Genomic DNA, 12,957 nt, shown 5'->3' with positions numbered 1-12,957 from the left:
CTGTGTCAAATGCCCAATAAACAAATATTTGTTGAGTTAAGTCATCAAAGGAAGAGCAGTGTCCCAGAATAAACTGTCCTGACAGTTAATGATGTCAAAACCACAAACATTTTAATGCTTATTTTTATTCTATACATCCAGCACTTGAAGAAAATGACTTATGGTGTTTTGAAAACAAAACCACTGGATTAGACATAGTCCTTCATGATTATACCTCATCAATACCTCAGAACACACAAGGACACTGTGAGTTAATACTACAATAAAAAATAATGGGAAATTCAGCATAATTCACAAAAATTCAAGAGGAAATTTTAGGACCTTGATCAGAAGCTTTCACTAAGTGCTGGTGCTATGTGCTACTTCATTTCACTAAGTACTGGTGCTTTGTGCTACTTCACTGTAGACCAAGGTTCAGGACAGGCTAAGGGAAAGAATGCTTACCCTCTGAAGACATGATCCAAGAAATGGGGACCAAGCACTCATGGAGAATTGGTTAGCCATCAAGAGGTCCCTAGTAAGGACACCCATGGAAGCAGTTAGCCACCTTTAGAGAATCTGAACCTGTCTTAAAATTACAAAGCCTGTGGAGCAGTACTTATAAACACAAGCATGATGAGGTTTTGCCATCCTATAAATCCAGTGAAAGGATTCCAGCTGGGGCTCTTTTTTGGCCTGAGAAGCTTCAGGTAAACCGCAGACATAGAATGGCCTACTGATGGACCTTCTCAAAGTACTCTTTGGAAGCTGTTGGACTTGGCTTGATCTGAAAATCAGAAAAAAAAAAGTAAATCGTTTGGGAGGAACTTCATAATAGTAGTCTCAAAGGTGAGCTCAAAGATCCCATTTTTTGGTTTGTTTTTTTATTTTTTAAGGGCTTTGTATAATAGCCCTGGCTGCCCTGGAACTCACTTTGTAGACCAGGCTAGCCTCAAACTCAAAATGGTTCACTGCCTCTTCATCTAGATAAAAGGTGTGTGCTACCATATCTGGCCCAAGCTCAGTCTTAAACTAAAATTTCTTCACTTTGGAAGATTAGCCTACTTTGTTCAAAACATATAGATGAAAATTAATTACCAGCCTCAGTAGAAACTGTCCACCTAAGTGTCACCCACCCACACTAAGCCAGCACCTCTGAAGCCTTCCTTGATAGCTTACCCTTGAGGCAGAGAAGACCTGGAGTTGAGGTGTGGTGCTCTGAGTAAAACAACATACCGTAGGGGACTCTGGTGTCCAGTTGGCTGGGCAGACTTCTCCATGGGTCTCCACAAACTGGAATGCCTTTACCAAACGGAGTGTTTCTTCCACACTTCGGCCCACCGGAAGGTCATTGACACTCAGGTGTTTGACGACACCATTAGGGTCAATAATGAAGAGACCTCTGCACAGAATTTATCCTCATTAACAGGACTAGAACTAACAACTTATTTCTATCCTTTTATGTTTTTATTCTCCTATTAGTAAATTCAAGTTGTCAAAGGCTTTAAAATGGGAGTTTTAGGGACTGAACAAACTACTTAGCAATTAATAGTTTGTACTGTCTATTCAGAGGACCTGAGTTCAGTTCCTAGAACCCACGTAGGGGAGCCACACAATTGCCTGTAACTCCTGCTCTAGGGGATCTGACATCCTTTTATAGCTTCCAAGGGCAAGTAATCGAATGTACATACTTTTACAGAGTCACACACACATAACTAAAAATAAATCTTAGAAAAAGAAAAACCAACCTGGAATTAACACTATAAAAAGTTTATCACCTTTTAGTAATGACAGCTGCTCTAACAATACAACGCCATCATGGAAAGCATACATTATGGGAACATTGGAAAACTGTATCCCAAATGTCATATGATACCTAAAAAGAATGAACTAGAGACAGTAAATACTTTAACACAGTGATCTAGTATGCATTCTTTGGACTCCTGTATCAGACTCTGGGAATGTGATGACATATATGTAAGAGGGAGAGATTAGAGCAATAACCAATAAGTATTTATAACTTTCCTTTTTAAAAAAAAATTTATGTGTGTTTGTTGTGTATGCATGCATGTAAATACCCATGGAGTTCAGAAGAAGATGCTGGATTCTCTGGAGCTGGAATTACAGGTGGCTGTAATGTCAGTCCTGAAAATCAAACTCTGATCCTCTGTAACACCAGTGAGCACTCATAACTACTGAGTCATCTTTACAGCCCTTCACAATCCCTTTTGGTTTTATCTTTGAGACAGAATCGTTCTACACAGTCCTGGCACTACTATGTAGACCAGGCTGGCCTGCCTAGAACTCAAAGATCTACCTCTGCCTCCAGAGTGCTTAGATTAAAGGTGTGCACCACCACATCAAGCTTTATTCCTCTCAACAAGATACAGGGACTTCAAGTGTCAACTACACAGGGAAAAGGCAAAGTACAGAAAGGCTTCTCCTTCTGCTGCCTGATGTTTGGAATGCAAGCTTTGAGCCTGACCCTATACTTCTTGTGCCTGTTGAGTAAACAGGCGTAGTCCCTAGAGAGAAGTACAGGCAGACCTGAGAAGGAACAGCGCATACACTCTATATGTATCAGCTAGACCCAGCTTTCTTTCCCTTCTTAGCCCCAGAAGGAAACTGGGAGGAATCTCTATAAAATCAGAAAACCCACGGAAGGAAGCATAACAGATTACCTTTTCTCCTGCCACAGTCAACTGTGGAGGAGCTTGGCTTTGGTTTACTAAGGAAAACAGTAATGCTGAAATCAACAGGGCTAACTTCCTAATCCTGCCAGAGCTTCAAGATGAGTCGGGTTCAGCTAGCAGCCAGCCCCTAGTCTAATTATATGGCACCCCAAGGTGTGGCTCTCTCTTTCAGATGACAGCTGAAGCCTGTGTTCCTAAGAATGAACACTCAAAAAGCTGCACCTGAACATGTGATTGTGTGAGATAGAGAACTTTCTCCACTTCATGGACTGTAAGATAGAAAGCACAGGCCTCAACTGCATGGACCTATTCCCTAAACTACCTGACCAGGCTACTCCTCCATACCAACCAGAGATTCACCTTCATTTTATCTAGGAGAATATTGTAGCACAGAAAGGTGACTAACTTGCCCAAAGTCACACAGCCATTAAAAAGCAAAGTTTAAAAAAGAAATCTGTGGTGGTTTGAATATGCTTGGCCCATAGGAAGTGGCACTATTAGGTGTGGACTTGTTGGAAAAGGTATGGCCTTGTTGGAAGAAGTGTGCTACTGTGTAGACAGGCTTTGAGATCTCCTAGTACTCAAGCTATACCCTCTGCAGAAGAGAGACTCCTATCTGCCTGCAGAAGAGTCTTTCTTAGCTGCCTTTGGATCAAGATGTAGAATTCTCCTTCCAGCCTATACTCTATCTGCCTGTACAGTGACATGCTTCCCACTGTGATAATGGACTAAACCTTTGAAATTGTAAGCCAGCCCCAATTAAATGTTTTCCTTTATAAGATTTGTCTTGATCATGGTGTCTATTCACAGCAATGAAACCCTAAGATAAAAATCAAACATTGGTTTATTCTGTTTCAAGGCTTATATAACACCATCTATACTGAGAGATTGACACACACACACACACACACACACACACACACACACACACACACACACACACGAGAGTGGGGGGAGATAGAGAATGAACTTTGAAAAGCCTTTCTCTAAACAGTTCAATAGCTTCAGTGTCAGGAATAGCTGTTACAGAAGGGACTAAGATCAATGGGAACATCAAAACACAGGCATCCTTTCCTAAAAGGAGACCCAGGTAGTGGACAGGGCACATTATCTTGGCCATTTCTGAAAGATTTGCAATTCTCAGAGACACTATTCAGTGCCTACATAGATAAAATGGCTTTTTCAGGAGATAGGGAAGCAGTTAAGAGCACTTATTCCTCTTGCAGAGGACTTAGGTTAGATTCCCAATACCCACATGGCAACAAAGAACCACTTATACATCTAGTTCCAGGGGATCTGACCTCCAAGGGTAGTGTTTGCACATATACATACACGCACGCAGGTAAAACATAGCCATACACATAAAATATACTTGTGATGTCAATTCTTGGTTGTCACCTTGACAATATCAGGAACTAAAACCCAAATGATTGGGCACACCTGTGAGGAATTTTTCCCTCCTTTTCCTCAGACAGGGTTTCTCTGTGTAGCCTTGGTTATCCTGGAACTCATTCTACTGGCCCCAACCTCAAGAAATCCACCGCAGCTGCCTCCTGAGTGCTGGGATTAAAGGTGTGCTCCACCACTGCCCAGAGATTATTTTCTTAATTAAATCATTTGAAGTTGGAAAACCTATTCTAATCTTGATATCTGAAGTAGGGATACATATATCATTAAACTCAACCATGCCTTCTTCCTGCAGCCTATATAAAGGATATGAAAGAAGGAAGCTTGCTTGTGTGCTTGATCATTCTTTCACTAGCATTGGAGCCACTTCTTAGCATTCCTGTTGAGGTTTGGTCTTTTGCTATGTATCGTAATGCTAAATACTAGTCTACAAGACTTGGCTGCCCCCAGGAACTAGAGACTCTAAACCCAAGTGACTTTATGTAACCTTGCCCCCCACTTATCCCTCTCTGATTAGTGAATTAGGATGTCTACAGAGAAGAAGAAAGATAGGTGGGTTTTTGGATTCCTGGGCTTGGGGTTGGAAGAGAAGGAGGAGGAGGGAGAGGGGGAGGAGGAAGACCAGGAAGAAGGGAGAGAGAACAAGACGACTCATGGTAGGAACCATGAAAACATGCCATGAGAGCTGGCCAATTGGAATTAAGGGCTGCCTAGATGGAACATGGAAGATACAACTCAGGCTTATTGATGGGGAAGTAATTTCTAATCACTTAGAGGGTAGATATCTGCCCAAGTCTAATGCTATAAAGAGTTTATTATAAATATAAAGGTTGTGTGTCTTTTAGCTGGGAACTGAATGATCAAGACAGAGTAGAAAGTCCGAATTGAGACTAAATACTACAAGTTCCTGGAGTATAGACCAGCTGAGACATCCAGCCTCATGGACTGAACAACTACAGTATTTTTGGACCTATCATTGTAGACAGCCATTGTTAAGACTAATTTGACCACAGCCTATAAGCCATTTTAATAAATCTATGTATATAAATAACACACACACATTCTAAATTCATTCTTTAAGTTCTTAGCACTAACATAAAATCAAATTAAAGAAAAAAAAAAAAGGTTTTGCTTCTGATAGCATTTTACCATCCAGGTATCATACCTATGGTACAAGCCCATAATCCCAGCACTAAGGAGGTAACTAGAATAAGAACAAGTTTAAGGATTGTGTGTGTGTGTGTGTGTGTGTGTGTGTATTGTCTCAAAAATCAAAACTACCAACAAAGTACCAAACCTGTACTTCTTCCCCAGTTTTACCAAAACTGACAAATGCTTTATTAGAGTCTTTAAAAATCTTCAAGAATCAAGATGGCACTAAAATATGCAAAACCATCCCATCTCTAAGAACAGCTCTTACCTGAGTGCAATGCCAGAACTTTCCAATAGCACTCCATAGTCTCGAGATATCTGCTTAGTTATATCGGACAACAGTATGATGTTCATGTGGCCCAAACCACCATTCTAATAAGAAAGCAAACAGAACTGGTTTTCTCAGGTGATCCAACAGGGTCTGAACAACGTACCAATGTTTAAAATTAACAATGAGGGTAGCAAGTAACAATAAATATACATAAGGGAATTATGTTTAACTTAATTCCCTCTTACAACCAGCTCTCAGCAGATACAATCCATTTATCTATCTATCTATCTATCTATCTATCTATCTATCTATCTATCTATCTATCTACTATCTATCTACCTACCTATCTATTTATTTATTTTCTGTGTCTGAGTTAAAGACAGTTGTACGCTGCTATGTAGATGTTGGAAATTAAGCCTGGGTCTTCTTAAAAAAAAAAAAAATCAGTGTTTTTAACTGATGAGCCATTTTTTCCAGTATCTATCATCTTGTATTAATTGATGTGTGTGTGTGTGTGTGTGTGTGTGTGTGTGTGTGCGCGCGCGCGCGTACACAAGAACACTAGAGCAAAAAACATAGCATTGCACGTGTAGGGAGGTAAGAGGACAACTCTGTGGAGTTGTTCTTTCCTTCCATTCTACATGAGCTCCAGTGATAGAACTTAGGTTGTCAGGCTTGCTCAGCAAGTACTTTTCCTGTTGACTGACCTCAATGACCCATCTCCATCATTTTAAAGATGAGGAAACTAGAGCCCAAAAGGATAGTCAGGCAGTAGTGGCACATGCCTTTAATCCCAGCACTTAGGAAGCAGAGGCAGGCAGATTTCTGAGTTAGAGGCCAGCCTGGCCTACAGAGTAAGTTTTAGGACAGCCAGGGCTACAGAGAAATTCTATCTTGAAAAACTAAAAATGGCTAAGTACTTTTCTTCAAGCCATTGCTAGAAAGAGACTGACCTTTATCTTTTGAGGCAGGGTCTGTCTCATGTAGCCAGACTGGCCTCCAACTTTCTATCTAGCCAATGATGATCTTGAACCCACCCCCGCCCCCACCCCAGACAGGGTTTCTCTGTATAGCCCTGGCTGGCCTTGAACTCAGAAATCTGCCTGACTCTGCTTCCAAGAGTGCTGGGATTACAGACGTGCGTCACCACCGCCCAGCTGATCTTGAACTTCCTGCTGCAACTTCTAGAATGTTGGGATCATAAGCTATGCTAACCCACCCAGTGTTTGGAGACTGAACCCAAGGCTTCTTGCATGTAGGTAAAAGCTGTGAGCATATCCTGCCCTCTTTTTCCAATATTTAAAGCAGCTGTTGAAATGAAAACTAAATTCTCAAATATAAAAATGAAGAAAGTAAATTATTCAAGTCACTATTGTTAATCCTGGAACATATCTAGTGAAATTTTGATTTTTTTTCTTCCCTAGTAGATATGTAGACATCAAACAGAACAGTACAGCCAACTATTAAGGGTTCAAAGTGCAGGCCCAAGAGGAGGTAATAGATGACAGCCACATCACTTGCCCCACTAAGCCTATCTCCATTATTTGGAAGATATGCACAGAATGAGCAGCGAAGACAACAACATTCAGGGAATTGTTACTACTACAGGAGAGAATCTACAAAGAATCTACTTCAGGAGGATACGGCTCACCTGCTACAGGTACAGCATTTGATCCCCAGCAAGGCATAAGCCAGGTTCTGAAAGGTGGAGGCTGGAGGATCAGAAGATCAAGATCATCTGAGCTAATACACCCTAACCTTGAGCCTGGAATACATGAGACACTGTTTTTGAAAGGAAGAAAGGAGGGAAGGCAGGCAGGCAGGCAAATGTTCCCTTCAGACTGTCTGTTTTGACAACCTTTAGATTTTGTATTAAATCTTTCTTGTTAGTGCAGGGGGCAGAGGTAGCTGGGGAATGAGCAAGAGACACTCCCACCAAGCTAAAAAGGATTTTGAATGTCATCATCACAGAAAAATGACTCAGGAATGTGTATTGAATAGCTTGATTTGATCCATGCACAATGTATACATATATCAAAACATCACATTGTATTCCATAAACACATACAATGTTTTTATTGTGTGGTCTGTATTATTTGTGAAGTAGAAATGAAACCAAAGAATAAAATAAAACCAAGGAAAGGTGACTGTCACCCAACCTACCTTTCTTGGTGTGTTGATCCAGGCAAGATGACTGAAGTGGGAATCCACTGAAACTGCAACTACTTCACAGTTTACGTCATGAAATTCGTTGGCTTTGTCACTGAAAGCAACAATTTCTGTAGGACACACAAATGTGCTTTGGGGATAAAAAGGAAGTTTCATTAGATCATATAAAAACAAAAACTTACAGCAGTTTTTTTTTTTTTTTTTTTTTTTGGTTTTTCAAGACAGGGTTTCTCTGTGTAACCCTGGCTGTCCTGGAACTCACTCTGTAGACCAGGCTGGCCTCGAACTCAGAAATTCGCCTCTGCCTCCCAAGCGCTGGGATTAAAGGCATGCGCCACCACTGCCCAGCTAAAAACTTACAACAGTTAGTAATCTAAAACTAAACTGATTTGCTTAGGGGTGAAAAACATGAAATGGGTGTGGTGGGTGGGGTGGCATACCCCTTTAGTTCCAGAACTCAAGGTAGAGGCAGGAGGATCTCCGTGAGTTCAGACCAACCTGGTCTATATAATATAGAGACCATGACCAAAAAAAAAAAAAAAAAAGAAAAAAAAAAAGAAAGAAAGAAAGAAAAAAAAGAAAAAGAAAAAGAAGCAAGCTTAAGCTTCTTTCTGGATGTGGTGGTGTCCACTTTTAATCCAAGCCCTGGGGAGGCAGACAGGCTGATGATCTCTGTCAGTTCAAGGTCAGCCTGGTCTACAGTAAATTCTAAGATAGCTAGGGCTCTGTAGAGAAAATCTTGCCTCAAGTAAACAAACAAACGAATGAATGAAGGGGTTGTAAGAATTAAAAGAAAACCTGTACTTTTAAATAAAGTAACTTTATAAAAAACTCATTTTATTTATTTATGTATGTATATGAGTTCCACTGTTGCTATCTTCAAATACACCAGAAGAGGGTATGGATCCCAATACAGATGGTTGTGAGCCACCATGTGGTTGCTGGAAATTGAACTCAGAACCTCTGGAAGAGTAGCCAGTGCTCTTAACTTCTGAGCCATGTCTCCAGCCATCAAATTAATAATAATAATAACAATAATAATAATGATAATTTCTTATTCTACTTCCACCTGGACTGTTGTAAAGTTTAGACTGGCTTAGGGAACCATTAATCGAAAGTTTGTGAGACAGAACTGTATTATAGGCTGAAAGCGTAATCCAGTAAGAGTGCTTGCCTAGCATGCACAGGTCCAGGGTTTGATCCCCAGGACCACCAGAAAAACTGACAGAACCATACTAAAACGCCTCCATTAAAAGGAAGGACATTTTCTCCCATTACCTCCTTCACATGAGGCACAGGTGGCCAAGGACAGTGGACAAAAATTAGAAAGAATCTTCCTCTCCACTAAAAGAGGAATTTCAGTGTGGGTTAGAGATCAACATCAGCTCTCAAACGGACATGAAAATATTATAGAATCAAACTTACAAATCCAAAGGGTAGAAGAAAAGCACCAAGTATTTCCCCTTAAAGTCATCCAGACTCAGCTCTTTGAACTCTCCATTGACAACAGCAGTACCTTTAAAATAGGGCGCATGCTGGGTGACAGCAGGGGTGTGAAATGAGGAACCTAAAAAAGACCACACCTGTATGTAACGTCATCCACCACATCAAGTACTGCATGATTTTATTTAAACTCTTTTTGTTGAAACATATCTGATAAACTTACTATTTATCATAACTGGTGACATAAATTGTTTATTATTTAACTCAATAAGATGGTTCACTTCAATTGTACATCTTAGGTAATTTTCCCTTCAGCACAGTTCCAAAGTATACACAAATTCAAATCAGTGGTAGGGAGGAGTGTGTGTGTGTGTGTGTACACATGCACATGTGCACGTGTGAGCATGAATATGAAGGATGGAAGACACACAGAAGACATCTACCATTTTTTAAATCTCTTTCTCTCTTTTAAGAGTCTTTTATAAACTCAGCTCACCAAGTAGGGTAGGGTAGCTGGCACAGAGCTCCAAGGACTCGGTGGTCTCCTCTTTCCCAAGTGCTGGGACCATTGTATACTATTATGCCAGGCTTTATGTGAGTTCTGAAAGTTGGTTGAACTTTGATCCTTTTACTTGTTTACTGACTTCAACCCTAAAGAAAAGTTTTTTTGTTTTTTTTTTTTTAAAGAACAAAAACTAGAAGAAATGAAATGCCCTTGGAAGTACAAAAGGAAGAGGAGGAAGGCAGTAGAGAGAATCACAGAAGACAGCTAGCTCAGACTAGGGTGTGAGTATCACAGGAGACTGCACTGTTTGACTTGACCAAGAGGGGCCAATACACAGGGAAAAGGAACAAACTCAAAACTCAGAGCAGGTCTAAAAGGACCCTCAGCAACAAGTAGCTAAAGAAAACAGAGAAGAGTCTGAGAGGCTCTAATACAGGAAAACAGATGTTTCCAGGAAGATTAGGCCATCAAGAGGATAAGACAGAGGCAATGTCTGTAGTTAGTTATCTTGGTGACAGGCACTGAGGCATGGCAGAGAGAAACTAAGAGCAAGATGTAGGACATGTTTCAAAGCTGGGGTGGGGTACAGGTAGAGCTCAGTGGTGTTTTGTGTATTCATTTTATCCAGGAACTTAGGTATCTTAGAGGAATAGCCTTTGTTAAGTATCTTTGGGGGGGGGGGGGCGGTTTATCTCTTGGTCCCAGACAGAGTCTCACTCACACTATGACACCCTGATTGGCCTGCAACCTTTATTTTCCTTTTTGATTCTTCGAGACAGGGTTCCACTGTGTAGCCCTTGCTTCAATGGAACTCTGATCTGTAGACAAGGCTGGCCTCTAACACAGAGATCTGCCGGTTTCTGCCTCCTAAGTACTGGCATTAAAGGCATGTCCACCACTGGCTTCCATTTTCTTCCTGTTTTCTTAAAAGCAGATTTTAAAATTTTGACACTCCCAAGTACTCACTGTTCCTAACAGTTCCTTATAGATCCAGCCATCTCTACATTATTCTCATACTGCATTTTTAAAATCTCCAAGGACAAGCCTCATGTATAACCAGGGTCCAGAGTAGCAGATATGGGTTCCCTTTACCTGGTGTCACTAGAGCACAGTAACACTTACTGGTGCTAAAGGCACACTTTGCTTGGGCAGAGGCAGACCACAGTATGTCTGTTAAACAGGTTCTTCTAGAAGCAACAGGCCTAAGAACTGTTGAGGCAGAAATACTCCGGGAAATAGCACTTGCATGACGAACAACCTGGAAAGAAAAATGCTTTCAATTAGGAAGGCTTTCTGAAAGGGTGACTGAATTCTGCCTTGCTGCTTTGGTCCTTTGTTAATGATCCTTTTCCCAATGAAACAAATACCAAACCAAATTAAGAGCATGGATTGAGTCTACAAGAAAATCATAAGAATATAGCATCAAGAATAAAAATCTCCAAAATTTCAGGAAGGCTAGGCCAGGCTGAGTAGTTGTACCCTCCCCCACCTCAAGCTATCTGTTACATCATGTAGCCACATCAAGGTTTTTCTCAGAAAAAGGCCCTTCCAGGCTCTCAGTTAAGGAATAGGGTAAAGTTCATGCACTGGGAGGGTTTGGCCCAAGCTCAAGGTTAGTAGTGTTTGCTCAACTTTGATGTCCAGCACGGGGAAAGGGAGTTAGGGGCTGAGCCCAGCGATGAGAAAGGAGAGGAAGAGCCCGGGGTGGGGGGTGGGGTGGGGGTGGCGCACTCCTTTAATTCCAGCATTTGGGAGGATTTCTGAATTCGAGGCTAGCCTGGTCTACAGAGTGAGTTCCAGGTCAGCCAGGACTACACAGAGAAACCCTGTCTCGAAAAAACCAAAAAAACAAAACAAAGAAAGAAAAAAAGAAAGAAAGAAAGAAAGAAAGAAAGAAAGAAAGAAAGAAAGAAAGAAAGAGAGAGAGAGAGAGAAAGAAAAAGAGAGAGGAGAGGAAGATGGCTGGCAAGAGGACAGTAGGCTGCTACTAGAGAACAGCAGATACCGAGACGGAGTCCAGCCTGAATGTGGGAGTAGAAAGGGGCTCCCGTTACTGTTTTTACTCCCGCTACTTTGTTTATACTTAAAGTGTGAGCCCACAGCCTTATCGAGATGTGACATTACTCTTTCCACCCTAAAGAAAGGAAAAACTGAGGTTCAGAAAAACGAAGTCAAGCCAGACAGTGCATGCCTTTAAATCCCAGCACTCCGGATGCTGAGGCAGGCGGATCTCTGTGAGTTCCTTACTAAATTGGTCTACAGAGTGAGTTTCAGAGGATAGCCAGGGATACACAGAGAAACCCTGTAAAAACCACACACACACACACACACACACACACACACACACACACACACACACACGTCTCTTGCCCAAGGTCATATTTGGTGACAGACCTCTAGAACACGGTAGTAAACACACTGGCCTCAAAAGCCAGGCCTGGATGCTTTAGTGAAAGAATAGCAAGGGGACCCTCGAGCACAAGGACTTGGAGAGCACACCACCCGCGGGGATAGGGGAAAGGCTGTCCTGCGCAGAAGCTGGGGCCTTTCTGGCCGCAGGAGGCCTCGAGGTCCGCGAGCTGAGAACTCCCTCCCATAAGGGCTAGTGGCCAGCAGACCCAAGAGGGCGCGATCCGGTCCTGGAAACAAGTGCGGGCCAGAATCGCTGTTGTGTCATGCGCCTGCCCAGCTGCCAGCCACTCACCGAGGATCGGAGCAACCTTCCCACAGCTGCCGCCATCTTCAGAGCAAGAGGTACGGTAGGCGGAGATAACCCACGAGTAGCCGGAGCACGCCGGGTGAGCTTCTGCCTGGGGCGTGGCTTCTGTGCAGGCTTCTTCCCTACGAGGGCGGGACCTCAACAGGTGAGGCGGGGCTTACGGAGATGGGTCGAGGCGGGAGGGGTGTGGCTTATTGAAGAAGCTGGACCTCCGTAAGTGGCTGTGACTTAGAGGAGAAGGCATAGAAGCGCTCCTTCCTGCTCTGGGGGAAATTCCCTTTTGACCTCTTGAATACCTGAATGCTTGGTTTCTTATTTATGGTACCAACGTAACTTAGTGTAGTAGAAACTTTCTGTCTGTGAAAGAACCCAGATGCCTTCCTACCTCAGGTGGGATCTTCTGCCTTCTGCATTCAATGGAACAAACTTAGTTGTTTGAGTTCTTTAATTAGCTAAGTAGCTTAGAGACAATAGAGCTTAGTGTGCTTGAAAACCTTTGATATTGTGTGGGGGCTTCCATTTGGCTTCTCCTCAAAATTGGGATAATTGGGACACATTTTAAATCAATTTATTTGTTAACACAGATACCAAGTAATGATTGGTGGACACGGTTTTGAAG

At 42.1% G+C, this 12,957-nt stretch overlaps 1 protein-coding gene across 2 annotated transcripts; it reads right to left on the bottom strand.

Moving 5' to 3' along the window:
* Nucleotides 1-89: 89 nt before the first annotated feature.
* Nucleotides 90-12,439, bottom strand: Prdx3 (peroxiredoxin 3). 2 transcript variants are annotated; one of them, XM_052182386.1, is made up of 7 exons: nt 12,324-12,439; nt 10,712-10,877; nt 9,097-9,238; nt 7,666-7,801; nt 5,500-5,603; nt 1,216-1,381; nt 90-766 (listed from the first exon to the last, which is right to left on the bottom strand). In XM_052182386.1, the coding sequence occupies exons 1-7, from the start codon at nt 12,357-12,359 to the stop codon at nt 713-715; spliced, it is 804 nt and encodes a 267-aa protein (XP_052038346.1). In that variant the 5' UTR covers nt 12,360-12,439; the 3' UTR covers nt 90-712. The 2 variants fall into 2 exon arrangements, with proteins under 2 accessions (XP_052038346.1, XP_052038356.1); XM_052182396.1 differs by having other exon boundaries at nt 10,742-10,877.
* Nucleotides 12,440-12,957: the final 518 nt, after the last annotated feature.

Source organism: Apodemus sylvaticus, chromosome 1 (genome assembly GCF_947179515.1).
Source record: "Apodemus sylvaticus chromosome 1, mApoSyl1.1, whole genome shotgun sequence".
Lineage (NCBI taxonomy): Eukaryota > Metazoa > Chordata > Mammalia > Rodentia > Muridae > Apodemus > Apodemus sylvaticus.
The sequence above is the reverse complement of the archived record's forward strand: the minus strand, read 5'-3'. Positions and strand labels throughout refer to the sequence as shown.